Source organism: Manacus vitellinus, unplaced genomic scaffold, assembly GCF_001715985.3.
Source record: "Manacus vitellinus isolate BGI_N305 unplaced genomic scaffold, ASM171598v3 scaffold_75_pilon, whole genome shotgun sequence".
Classification (NCBI taxonomy): Eukaryota; Metazoa; Chordata; class Aves; order Passeriformes; family Pipridae; genus Manacus; species Manacus vitellinus.
The window spans coordinates 2045923-2059981 of record NW_021940789.1 but is presented as its reverse complement, the minus strand read 5'-3'; the positions used below and the strand labels follow the sequence as shown (position 1 = coordinate 2059981).

Sequence of the window (14059 nt, the reverse complement as noted above, 5' to 3'; positions counted from 1 at the left end):
GCAGAGTTCCCATTGCTAGAGGGATTTAAAAGACAGGTGGGTGTGGCACTTGGAGACATGGGTTAGTGGTGGCCTTGGCATTGCTGGGTGGTGGTTGAACCCAATGATCTTGGAGGTCTTTTCCAACATAAATGGTTCTATGATTCTATGGTTTTATTTCAACTTTCTGTTTAATAGATATGATTTCATTACCCCAACCAAAGCTTTGTTTGTAGGGAAATAGTGACTGTTTTAAAGTAATATAAGACCATAGTCAATCAGCTTTTTTTCTAATCAGTATAATTACTGCTTGTTGGTTTTATCACAGTATCCCAACTTTAATTATTTGCAGTGTGGGAGAACTATTTCTCGACCGAAATTTTATATTCAAAACCAAGGCAGATGGCTTGAAAAGCACAAAATGAAAGTAAATAACAGTCTAGCCTGGTGCTCATAGTGGGCAGCTTTCAGAAATTCTATCCAGAGTATCTAGCTTAAGAGAGCCTGACCAAGCTGGACTTTTTATTTTAGGATTTTTAAGAGAGGATTTAGTGCAAGAAACTGTACATCACCTGCCAGGTAAATTAAGCATCGAGATGTGCATAGCAGAAGGCAGGCAGCTGCTGGGAGCAGTTCTGCAGCCCATTCCTCTGCTCTGATGCCTTCTGGTTTGAAGTTTAGATGGTGTGGCTCCATAAATTGGTCAAGCAAAATGTAATGTCACACAAAACACCGATCCTTGATGTTTTGCATTGTTGGTGTTCTATGCAAGTTGGAATTAAACAGGATGGTTATTCAAAACAATTCTAGATGAAATAAAAAATAGTGTTTAATTCACATATTACAGAATAGTTTTCTTCAGGTAATTAACAAAAATCAGACCATAAGGGGGAAAAGTGTGGTACTTTGCTGGTTTCCAGAAGCAGAACACTGGACTCATTTTTCTGAATGTTTCTTTCATTGCTGCAGCTCATTTGATGGCTTCTTGCACACTTGGTTCCATTTTGTACTCATTTTCTCATTCACAAGTCCAGTGGCCTGCAGAAGCATTCTCACCATCTGAGTCTGCTTTTGAGACCTTCTTCACACAGAAATAAGGATATGTAGATGGGAAACATGACCAAACCCCAGCTGCCCCCAGAGCTGTCCATCACTGCTTCCTTCTCCGTGGAGCTGAGCAGGCACAGTCCCCTCGGGGAGCAGCACCCGCGGCCGCCACTGGCACTCCCATGGGTGTGACTGCAGCAGTTTGGACTCTGCAGAACTGAACTTATCAAAGATCTGCTTTGATACCTCTGCTGTTTTGGTCACTTAGGGTTTAAAAATGTTCTGTGATAAACTGTGTGATAAGCTTACCTGAAGTGCAGTTACTTTGAGCTTTATGCAAGTTAAAAATCTAATTTCAAGATTTGACATGCTACCCCCCAAAAAACCAGAGTTGTTTATTTTCAGTTTTTAAAAATCATCTTTGTTGCTGGTGAGCTGCTATCTCAGTCTGATCCTCTGTGGCAACTCAGGCTGAGCAGGTGCAAGGTGCTGGGTTTGTTTTCTGGGAAACGCAAGCCCTGGGCAATGCAGACCCTCTGCTGCTGGATGAGGACGCACCCGTAGGGGCTCGGGGCCCTGGGGCACATGCCTGCCCAAGGGCTGGGGCTGGCTGATGGGCAGTGGGGGATTAGCTGTGTTGGAGGGGGCTGTTGGGGACATGAGTGAGGCAGGAGCAGCTGCTCCCCGGATCCTCCTCCCCGTGGCCTCGGCGCTGGAGCTGTCAGCAGCTTCACTCAGCCTCTGTGCGGGAGGACAGGGGCACGCAGAGGGGCTCCATGCACGGAGATGATGTCAGGAAGAGGTTCTGCCTGTGCCCAGGGTCCACGGACTTTCTATGCTTGTGCCTGGCCACAGGAAGCCCTGTGGCTGCTCTGCAGGAGAACCTCATGACTGGGTGGGTGACGCAGATGAAAAGGCTGCGTAGCCATACGTGTATCACCATGACTGATGTCTCTGCTTCATCAAAGTGAAACATCAAGTAGATGGTAAAATTAGGGTTTCATTTCCTATGGCTGTAGCTGAAAAGGGACGTCCTGCTACTCTGCTTTCGTGCTCTGCCTGAGCCCATCCTGCTGGCTCCCCCGGCACAGGGCTGTGCAAGGCCAGAGCTGATTGCTCTGAAACCAGCTTCGTAAAAAGGTTGTGCTTGGGTCCCTCTGGTTTTCCTTTCTTTCCTTTTTCTTTCTTTTCCCTTAGCAGAGGGTTAGATTCCAGATCCAGGCTGCTGTTGAGCCACACAAGCCTTTGGTGGCCACGAAGGAGGGAGTGTGAGGCAGGCAGGAGTGGGCTGCTGGAGGTGGGGAGGGGCAGGAGCTCTCCCTTCAGCAGCAGTTTGTACTGTGGTGTGAGGGGGCTGCCCTCACCCCTCACTCTCAGGTGTGGGGCTCAGTGCCTCCCTGTCCCTGAGGCACACACGCTGCTGCTCGCTCTGGATCAGGACAGCCTCGGGCACACCTGGAGTACGAGGTGTCCCTGGGAGATGGTGTGAAGCCACTAGAGGCCAAGTTCTCACTTGCCATTGAGGCAGGCACTTGCTGTTCATCTGCTTTGGTTCAGTCATCTGCTTCCAGGTGCTTCCTACTTGTTTGAGAAGGGAGTTTTGTTCACAAGTGTAACATATTCCAGTGGGACTCCGGGAATCTTTTTGTCTTGTAATTATTTAAATCCTTCTCAAAGTCAAAATTAAAGAACTACTCACAGCTTTTAAGCAAAGCATGGAATGGGAAGTTGCTGCTGTATGGATCAGTGGGATGTGAAATACTTTTCTATACTGAAGAGTTTCATCTGGGATTTTTCTAAGAAATTACACAACAAAACAGCGTCAAATAATGAAAGTGAGGGACAGGTCAGGACCTCTTGGTTTCAATTTCAACTCTTCTTGCTCTTGGCCATTGCATTCTGTGCTCCTATTTATAGTCTGTGAGTGCTGCAATTTCTCTTCAGTCCTGACTTTCCTCTTATTCTCTTTTATTCCTACCAAAACAGTAAAAAGGAAATAAGATTTAGATTTAAAATAAGGCTGATTGAAACAGATGAAGAAAAAACTGTAAAGGTATCAGTAGTCCTTTGTATTGTGGACTTTCTTGTGTGTTGTGAATAGGGTCATTTCCAAAGAACCTGAGTTATGGAACAGACTAATTTTGAATTTGGTTGCCTTACAGTTCAGGCAATAAGAGTAAGTAGCTTTGATTAGGGGCGGCAGCCTTACAAAATCCTCAAACCCTCAATGAAATTTTACCCTGGCATATATGATACACCCTGCCACTTAAGACCTGTCCTCAAATAAGGGAGAAACCCTTTGTGTTTCCGTGGTTAATCTGAAATTATTCCGGGCTGCAGAGCATCCCTGTGGCTGGCACGTGGGACTGTGCCGCGGGCGAGCTGCACGTGCCGCCAGGTTAAGTAGGTCTGGCAGGGGCCGGGGGGGAACAGAGCTATGGTTTTCAGGACGCTGGAAAGTTGTTTCTGTAAACTAGTTCAGTCACTTTATGTGGGAACAATTCCATGATTTGAAGGTACCTGGATGCTCCTGACAGGATGGGAAAACAGAAAGTCCTAGTGGAGGGAGCGGCGAGTAAACGGCCTTTCACGTTTCCCCTGAGATTTACGGTCGGAGTTTTGGGGCTGTGGAGGCAGGAATAGGTACCTATGACCGAAAGGCACTGGATTTAATTTCTTCCAACCCACCTCGTGTTTTGCAGCATTTCTTCTGATTTCTGTTCTCCCCTGAGGATGTGCTGTGTGTACAGGAACGTGCCACGTGTGTGGCAGAGCAGGCACTGCTGGGGTGGCACAGGAGACACCTCTTGCTGTTGGTGCAGCTCAGGGGAGGCTGGTCTGAAGAGGTTGGGGTTGGTTTTAATAAAGTGGTGTCAAAATGAGAAGGGGAAAAAACAGACACACGTGCCACACAGCTCATGCACATTAGGTGGGCAGAGGGGGAAACCAGGAGGACATGGGCCTTTATCTTTTGCCCAACAAATTGCAAAAATTAATCAGGTTGTAAAAATAATCTGCGAAATTTCCTTTTCATGATTTTAAACTCCTGAGCAGTAGCAGCTCTCCAGTGTAGTGTGTAAGATCTCTCTGCTAAATGTTTCCAAAATAAAAATTATTTTATAAAATGTCAGCAAACTTCTCTTTTTGAAAGGTGCAATTGAAATAATGAACTGGTTTTGTGAATTTGGCAAGGAACAGCACCATGTGTAAATGCATTTAGGTGTACACTCTTGTCCTGATTTTTTTTTTGATTGTTATATAAATGTTCTAAATTAAAACAGGTTAGATTGAATCATGCTGTTTACTGACCTAGTAGAGCAGACTCGATCATTTACAGTGTCTGTAAAATCATGGTGCACGTGTCTGATTGGTATGTTAGCTTCTGCAGTCAGTGTGGCCCAAGTAAATGATGTAGAAATGTGCCATGTGCATGAAAAATCTGTATCTTCGAAGCTTAAAGCTAAATCCCTTGTTTATGAAATCTTTCCATATATGAATTTTGTCTTTTATTTGGGAGATGGCAACATGAGTTTTGTGGGAGGAGTATATAACAGTTAATGTTCTGATAGCCTACATGATAAGCCCCCAAAAAGTACATAAAGCTATGAACACCTTTTCTTGACAGGCCTTGAAGACTGCTGAGGAACACACGATTTGAATCATTTAAGCATTAAAATAGTAATACCCATGGAAGAGCCACAAGACTTACCTGAACAACCAGTAAGTACATTTAAAAAAGGCTGAAAATGAAAATATAAGACAAATTGGTGATCTCACAAATTCAGTATACAGTTATTTTAATCAATATTGGAAAAGAAGGCTTATTCTTAGTATATTTATCCAGAGGAGAAAGAGCATTTTGCTGTTAGTAAAATGTGCTGTACATTTATTTACTATAGCTGCACAGGCAATAGTAATAAAGCAATAGTTATGTATGATTGAACTCTATAATGTTTCTGTGCAAAATAATTACTTGTTTTGCTCAGAAAACCAGACTATTTCAAACCTGTTGTAGAGAAAATAAAATTTGCTATTTTGGGGACAGAATCAGCATGCTGGTTATTACAGGGTATATAGTTTTTAATTCTTGTTGTGCTTGAGATCTTGAAAAGATCCTGTGATCTGTTGTTTCCACCGGTAGAAAGCATTTTTTTAAAGCTTAATTTAACAGTGCGTTGGAGTAGGGAAGCATGTTGGAAGGTTAAAATTGCTACGTATTTGTGAAGTATTTGCAGTACTGTTTACATTATCAATAACTGGTATTATCACAGCACAGAAGTGTTGGGTAGAATAATTATCAATACAGCATGAGATGAATTAAATTAGTATATCTAAAATATAATAGCATAGGAATTAAGTAGAAATGTTTGTATTAATGCTCTGTTTCCCAGTTAAACCTGAAGGAAACTCAGGGAGAAATTGCCAAGTTAACTTTGAGAGTGAAGCTTATTGAAATTTTGCAGACCTTGTCAACTGCACACAAAACCAGAATAATGTACTGAGGACACTTTGGGGGTGTTCTCATTGGAAAGATTTTGATGCTTTTTTAATGTGAGAATTTTATGTTGTTCAGTTAAATTAGTTTAAAAATACATTATAATGTCATTTGTACAATTTTATGACTTAGGAACTTAGGAAAGTCAAGTGGAAATGTAAATTTACAATTGCTCAGAACCTTGCCCGCCACAACCTGCAGATGATGGGCCTGAGTAATATGCACAAAATGTGTAACAAGCAGCAAAATCATATAGTTTGAACTCCAGCTATTGGTAAGATTTAAGACTGAATTGTCGGTATTAAAAAAAGGAAATACCTTTAATTACATCCTCATGTGATGAAAGCTGTCTTTATTCTTCAGGGCATGAGATATAGGGTACAGCTAATTTTCAATATTTGGAAACATCCTCTAAGCAGATTGTGCTGTGATTTTCAGCACAGAATATTTTCTCGGGAATTTCTTTTAAGTACCCGATGCCAGCAATCATTCTGCAACAGAATATCAGACTAGATTGATCACAGAGAGTAAGTGAGGTAGTATTTTGGGTATAGTGGCACGTTCTCACAGGAGGGAATGAAGGTGTTTTTTGTTGTTTTGTTTTGTTTTTTTTTAAATAATGAGGCCATTCCTGAAACAAGTGAATTTTTCTGATGTAAAAAAAAAAAAAAAGGAAACTGAAGTCAGGTTTGCAAAATCCTGTCAGCTGAGTAGCTCAGCACTGATATTGTGCACACTTGTTTTCTTTCACAAAAATGATTTTGTTTTTCTTAATTGCAAGAATAAGATCAGTACGTTACTTCAGAAAATAATGTTTATGTTAAACTGTTCATAACTGAAGCCATAAAGGAGCCTGTAGAGAAGTCATCAGACTTCGAGTTCAATGTATTTTACTTTAAAAAAAAATTAATTAAACAAATCGGGTCCTTTTCTTGTGTTGGTGGGGACTGATGGTAATAATTGGTCCCAAAATGTGTTTTTTCTAACTCAGTGTTTGATCATTTAACCCTGTACTGCTGCCTGGCATGTTGCATAGGCTTATGTTTGGTCCCTGGTTTTTGAGTGTTTCTTTCCTCTTCAAGTCAGAATTAGAATGGAAACAGTTTCTGTGCATGCCACAAGGCTAGAAAACAGAGTGAGGAGTGGGAGTGAGGAGGGGGTGAGCTGGGAGTGAGGAGTGTCCCCAGCTCTGCTTGGGCCTGGTCATTATTTGCAATGTCAGTCGGAGCTGGAGTCAGCTGTAGAGCACCTGTTCTCTTGACAACAGGAGGAAAACTTTGATTATGGCTCAGTAAATACAGCTGAACTCCAGCGCTGGGAGAGCTGAGGCAGGAACAGAGCTTGCCAGCACAAAGAATTATTTGGATTTTCAGTGATAGAAATTTGTGTTTTGGGAGCTGGGATCAACTAGAATATGTCACTTGGTGCTTTTTTTTCCTTTCTTTTTTTTTTCTTTTCTTTTTTTCTTTTTTTTTTTTTTTATAAAAATCAATGTAAGCTGCAAACTGGTGGAAAATAGAAAGATGGATGTAGGAGCAAAGATGTACCTTAGGAGACATGTCACTTGTTGCAGTGCAGCAGAACAGCTTAGAGAGAATATCTGTGGTTGCTAAAACTGAAACAGGAATCCCTGAGGTAGACCCCATAATTTTCTTGTTTTAATTTTTTTTTGTTTGTTTTTTTTGTTTTTATCTTTCTTTTCTCCCTTATTTTTAAAAAGAGTGAATTCACTTTTACATCCTTTCAGGACTTGAAGGGGGCCTACAAGATATCTGGTAAGGAATTGTTTGCAAGGGCATGTAGGAACAGGGCCAGGGGGAATGGCTTCAAACTGAAAGTTTGGCTTAGATTAGATATTAAGAAGAAATTCTTTACTCAGAGGGTGGTGAGACCCTGGCACAGGTTGCCCAGGGAAGCTGTGGCTGCCCCATCCCTGGAAGTGTCCAAGGCCAGGTTGGACAGGGCTTGGAGCAAACTGGGACAGTGGAAGGTGTCCTGCCCCTGGCTGGATGGTCTTGAAGGTCCCTTCCAGCCCAAACCATCCTGTGATTCTATGAAGAGTCTTCAAACTGTGATCTTGTCACTTGAAAGGGAACAAAAAACCTTCAGCATTTTCCCAAAGGTTTGCAGAGGGAAGTGTGTGTTGAAAGAAGGCATTTGAAGAGGTTTCCACAGCCTTTTTTAAGGCTCATGCAGGAGAAGGATGGACAGGTGGGGATTGGAGTTGGAATGGGATCTTGCAGGGCCCAGCTGGCAGTGAAGCACACCATGACAGCACTCCCTCCTTGGGCCCCAGACATCAACCTTACGTTCCGGTTACTAAATCACGCTGTTCCTGCATTAAAAATGTGTTAAGAGATGTGGCACAAAACAGAGAACATGCTTTCCAAGGCCTTGAAAGACTGTTTAAAACTGTTCCCTCTCACTTCACTTTGTAGCATAAGTTGTATTGATTGGTGATTGGTAGGCACTGGGTTTGCATCTCACTGAAGGGTCAAGATTTTGTAAATGTTATTGCAGAGCATAAAGACATTAGGGACAATTTCTTTTCAAAACCTACTGAAATGGGGACAAGCCAAGGCTGGCCAGCTGAGGCAGGGACATGATAAACTGAAATCCAAAATGGCCGTTTGCACACTCACACTGACTACCACGTGTACCAAGACCATCTGAAGAGAGGATGAAAACTTGTCCAGATATTTATTGATTTTTTAAACGGCTTTAACAATTGACTTAAAGGAAAACTCATATCATAGAATCATAGAGTGGTTTGGGTTGAAAGGGACCTTAAACATCATCTAGTTCTGATCTCCTGCCATAGAACAATTTAAAATACTACTCTCTGTATAACACCAAGGGCATGGTTTGACAGAGGGGGAAGGTCTCCCATCATGGGGGAACAAGGCACAATGGCCTCTCATCCCGAGAAGTTCCAGTCCAGGGTGTGCTGATGGAGGGCTGTGTGTGCAGCTTCAGCCCAGGATGTGCTGATGGAGGGCTGTGTGTGCAGCTTCAGCCCAGGGTGTGCTCATGGAGGGCTGGGTGTGCAGCTTCAGTTCAGGTGTGCTGATGGAGGGCTGGGTGTGCAGCTTCAGTTCAGGTGTGCTGATGGAGGGCTGGGTGTGCAGCTTCCCTCAAGGGCAGCTCTAGGTGGTCGTGGCTCTAAACGTTTTTATTCTTTGCAGGTGAAAAAAGCCAAGATGCAGGAATCCAGAGAACAGAGCCTGAGGTATGGGATTTTGAATTTGATTTTAGTGTGGAAGAGTTCTTAATGTTCTTTTATCATTATAAAGCTTCCATTTTAGAAGCTTGCCTGTTCTATTTTTCACAGAGCTTGGGCAAATATAGTCACTTTTGTGTTTAATATAATTTTGCGATTAAGTTCCAAATAAAACAATAATTAACTGTCCCTTTGATATTAAGCTTTTATAATGGTGGCTATAAAGAAAATCTGATGATTTTCACAGAATGTGATGAGACTGACATGTACTGCACATCGCATGCATTTATTTTGGTGAGTCTCACTGTATTTTAGTGATACCTGTGCTATGATTCCCAATAAAACTATGTGCATAACTGCTTTGAGAAATGAAACCCTCTCGAATTGGTAGCCTCTCCTGTTTAAAGCTGTTGTGTTCTTTTAGCCTCAGTAGATGCTTTTTGCAGGTTATTGTATTTAGGAATGAATTATTATTATTACTTATAATGAGAATAGCTATATTAGGATTTATTCTGTACCTCTGAGTACAGTAAATACAGTGAAGAAAGATTTCTTTTTGGAGTCTCTGCCATCCCAATAGGAGTGAGGAGGAAACACCACCATTTCTGCAGGAGTGGACGTGGTATATTCCAAAAGTTAGAAATTTGAGCTTGTCATACAAGCTTCCTTTCTGGCCAATCTGAGGTTGGAGGAATCACATCCTACGAGGGTTTTTTCCCCTGTGTTGGCTACAAAGGGCCCAAGGGCAGGTCTGAACACACTGGGGTGGATGCTGTCCCTTCTTCCATGTGTCACTGCAATCATGGCTTCCCTGTAGGTGCCAGGAGCTCGAGATTTGAGTGTAAACATCCTTGTATAGTATTTGAAAATAGAAGAGGGGGAAGGATAAAATTGCATTTCTAACTTGATTAAATATTCTGTTTAAATATTCTGGCTCTATTTTGATAAAACTATACATTATTGTAAGTTTGACCAACGGATTAGTTTAAAAGAATTTAGTGGACCTGTTTCTCCCATGCCCCTGCGCTGGTAGGGGTGGAGGAGGGAGAGAAAATCAGGAGTTCAGTGAGCCCAGGAAGCAGGGAGTGGTGGGAGGAAGGTGTTTTAAGATTTGGGTTCATTACTCATATGACCCTGTGTTCCCTGTGCAGGTCATCTCAGACAACCTTAGGCTCTCCCTGAGAGTTTAATTTGCTCATCCAACACAAAACCTGTGCAGTTATTTTTGTTGAGTAGACTCAGGTCATGGAGGGAGGCAGAAAGCACTGTACTTGATGCACATCTGAGCTATAAGCAAAGTTCCCTCTTAGCAGCAATAAGCAGTTACCTTGTCTCCTTAATCTTGAGAACTGCGGTCTGAGAATGTCAGAACAACACACAGATACCTCAAAACCTCATGAAAAGCTGTGTTGCAGAAGTACCAATAATAAAACTAAAGCCAGGAAGTCAATCATCAAGGAAAAAGCAGTTTCATTCAGAAATTACCTGTACTTTCTACTTTATACATGAACAAAGCAACATTGACATGGAACTGAAACATTGCAGGACAAATCCAAAATAATCCGGTAACCTGTGAATATGTAAGTACAGAAGTGACCCCCAGTTCAAGGATGCTTCAACACTGGTCTTCAGGGACAAACACAGTGAGGCAATGCCCGTGGGCACAGGAGCCTGTGACAGCAGGGCCACACATACCACTCTTGGCAGCAGTTCCTTGGCTGCGGCCAGCTGGGGGGCTGGAGAAGCCGAGGGGTGTATGATACCAGCCAGCAGTGCTCTGGGAGCTCCATCCTCCCCTGGGCTGCTCCTTCCCCGTGGGCTGCAGGTGGAGCTCTGCTCTGGCAGCTGGAGCACCTCTTCCCCTCCTTTCCCATGGATCTTAGGCTCTGCAGGGCTATTTCTCTCATATATCCTCACACCTCTCTTCAGCTGCAGTTGGCAGGTTTTTTCCCCTTCTGGAATACACACCTTATCCCACAGGTGCTCCCACTGTCACTGTTGGGCTCTCTGCAGCAGGTCTGTCCTGGAGCCAGCTGGCTTTGTCTCTGTCGGACACTAGGGAAGCTTCTGGCAGTTTCTCACAGAAACCACCCCTGCAGTTCCCCCCACTACCAAAACCTGGCCATGCAAACCCTGTATAGTTTAATGTCTAATTCCAGCTGCAGATCTGTCTCTTGGGATTTCTGTGTGAAATGTCAAAGAGCACAGGGCTAGGTTCCGTGAAGAGTCAGTTTGACGTGGTCCAAAAGGGTGTTATGAATCTGGGGGTTGAGATGCCCAAGGATGTTAGTTTAACAGTTCATAATGCTAATGCTGAGCCTTTGTCCTGGCAGTCATGTGAGCAACACAGAGATCAGCGATCAGAAACCTGAATCTTCAAGCCTTGGTTCAAACCTTCCCATGTCCAGTGAGAGTGAGTATCTCCGGAGTTCTGCTCCCACTGTCTTTCCTCTTTTCTTCCACTGGTCCCTTGCTTCATCAAGCACAAGCTTTGTGTTCTCCTTGTAATCCTTAACCTACCCTCGCTATCAGTTGTAAAGTGAATGTTTGCTGTAGTGTTTACAAAGTGTTAATGCCTGATGGTAAGCAAATAGCTGTTTCTAACAGATATTTTTGTGTCACTGTCCCCCAGCTTGCTGCTGGGTACTGCTGTGTCTTATCTGCCTTAGGCATGATTTTTCTTGAGGGTTGAGTTGATCAATTATAATGCCTATTGTAAAAGATGTTTTATAAATCATTATCTCTACACAGCTGCTTGGGTCTTTTGTAGCAATAGACTATGAACTGTATTGAATGTCTGCAGAAAGCCGTTAGGAAATAAACAGCAAGGAAACGGGCAGGAAATACAAAGACTACATAGTAAGTGAGAAGTGGAATGTATCCTTTCTTCTGGAAAAAGAGGGCTGGAGGTTATTAGGAAAGTCAGATTCCTGTGTGGAAGGCCTTTGACTACAGATACTTATTTCTAAGTGTAAATCAGCTCATCCTGACTGGAAGTACGGAATGTATAACTTTCCATTGTAATTGATTTCATCTCTGCTATTTTAATCCCTGTGCTGCCATGTTGCAGGAGTTACCAGAAGTTTTAGCCTACAAAATATGTTGCCTAACTGGATAAGCCATTTACAAATCCCAGAAATTGCATGCAATATAATTTTTGCTTTTTTACACCATTACCTAGTTCTTTATATGCTCTTTTAAAAATAATAATTCTAGAAATATCATTACTACATTACTATTCAGATGCATATTGACATTCTGTAAAAAAGCCCCATAAAGCTAGACATTTTTGCAGGAGAGATGTGGGAACATCTGACAAGTGTTAAATGAAAGCCTTTAGGTCCGAAAGTTCCCAGTTTGTGTTTCCTGTTCTATCCTTGTGCTGTGTGGGTTTTGCACCATGAGTAAAGGCAAACACTGAGGAGCAGAGGAAGGTGATTTATGGACCATTCAGAAGGTTCAGAGCATGTGACTGATGGTTTGTACTTCTCAGATGCTGGTCGTCAGATTACACCGAGAGAGGGTTGTTGAGGTGGCAGAAAGCACATTAAGGTTGGGGTTAAAGTTAGGGTTGCCTGTGCTGACTGTCTTGCTCAGTGGGTGTAACTGATGACATTTTAAACTACGTGGTGCTACAAAAACAGTAACGTAGGACTGTTCAGATATGGAAAGCCTAACTTGTTGTAGCACATCATTGGCATCTGGATCAAGTCCCAAGGCAGAGTATGCTGTTATCCATGACCATATGCCTTTTTGAAGGCTGTTAATCAAGTCACTCCAGAGGAAGAGGGAAGGTGTGGTCTCTTGTAGCCTGGATCCCCTCCTGGGCAGGACTGGAGCCCTGGGTGCTTTGTCTGCTTCCAGAGAGGAATCAACTGGTTCCACAGCAGTGCAGCTGTGTTTACTAAGAGTTTGGGTATGGTGCTTGTAGATCAAAAATGATAAACCCATGTACTATGCAGATACATAGTCAAAAAAAGTTGGAGCTCCCAGCAGCATCATGCACTACGATGGTGGCGTGTGCCAGAGGGGCTGCATGGAGCCAAATTCTGTGCTGGGGTCCTGCCCATCCTTGCTTTCCTAGTCTGATGGATAGCTGAGTATTTAATCGGGTCAGTTCATGTGAATCCAGGGGGTTTTTAATGGCTCTTGGGTTAAACCATAGCAGCTCAAGCCTCTTTCTCCACCCCGACCCGGAAATGTGTAACTGAGAGCTGTCCCACACAGGGTGTACCAGAGCCACAGGCTGTGCTGAGTGAGAACATTTGAAACATTTCCTCCTTGGATTTACAGACTGAGCCACTCTGTCTTTCCAGTTTCACTGGATTTATTCAAGCAGAAAAATGGAAACATCTGGTTAAGCGGAACTGCCAGATTTCTTTAGAGGAATCTCTGGGCCTTGTGCACTGCAACTGTGCTTCACTGGATGTATGGGACTAAGTTTGTGGAGCTTGAACCACTCCTTTTTACAGGAAAGACAGATTTCTGGAACCATGCTGAGGTAGAGTATGTAGGGGAAGAAGAGACCTTGGCAAAACAAGCATTTGATCTCTGCTCTGGGACACAGAAATGTTATGCTTGGTGCAGATGAAGCCCCTTTGGCAAATATGCAGGGTTTTGGGCAGGACTGAAATCAGAGTTTTATCATGACAACGGCAAAACTTGATGGTACCAACTGATAAAGAGAAAGAGCACTGTTACACAGGGAGGAATAGTGTGAATGACTGATCTACCTGCTGTGAGCTGGCAAGAAGTACATTTTTTGTTCCGGTTTAACAGTGTGTTTGGAGAATTTGCTTTGAAACAGATATTCAGAGCACTAAACCCTTTGTAAATCCTATGTCTTGGTTAAAATGTACCGTGAGTACTGACATTTGTCTTTATTTGTTGAGTTTTGAAAGCACCTCTGTAATTATACAAACTATTTTTTTTTCAGTTATGACATGCACTGATTATATCCCAAGGTCATCAAATGATTATACCTCACAAATATATTCTGCAAAGTAAGTCAAGCAATTGTTACTGAATTCTGTAACTCTTACTTCTTTCTGAAGTAATCTTTATGCATTTCTCTAATGCTGTAAATCCGACTTTCATTCTGCTGGCAGCAGATACTAATTGCTGTGGACACTGAAGCTGGCAGAAGTCACTATTTGGCTTTAGTGACTGTTGTTTTATGATCACAAGGATAAATGAGCTCCTTCACAATAGTCTTGGCGATTAATGCCCATAATATTTGACAAATAAACAAATTGAACATAAATAAATGTAAGGGAAATATAAGATTTTCTCATCATTCACCGTGTTTAGGGATTTTC

The 14059-nt window shown here is 42.6% G+C and overlaps 1 protein-coding gene across 6 annotated transcripts in view; it reads left to right on the top strand.

Moving 5' to 3' along the window:
* EYA3 (EYA transcriptional coactivator and phosphatase 3) overlaps window positions 1-14059 on the top strand; it is a 56719-nt gene that overhangs the window by 15851 nt on the left and 26809 nt on the right. For 2 of the 6 annotated variants that reach the window (XM_008931382.3, XM_008931374.3), the window contains exons 2-5: window positions 4652-4746; window positions 8707-8750; window positions 11075-11154; window positions 13678-13744. In XM_008931382.3, coding sequence (XP_008929630.1) covers window positions 4714-4746; window positions 8707-8750; window positions 11075-11154; window positions 13678-13744 — 224 coding nt within the window. In that variant the 5' untranslated portion in view covers window positions 4652-4713. Of the gene's footprint in view, window positions 1-4651; window positions 4747-7241; window positions 7297-8706; window positions 8751-11074; window positions 11155-13677; window positions 13745-14059 lie in introns of those variants that run through there. The other 4 variants (XM_018084743.2, XM_018084745.2, XM_018084748.2 and 1 more) reach the window with 4 other exon arrangements.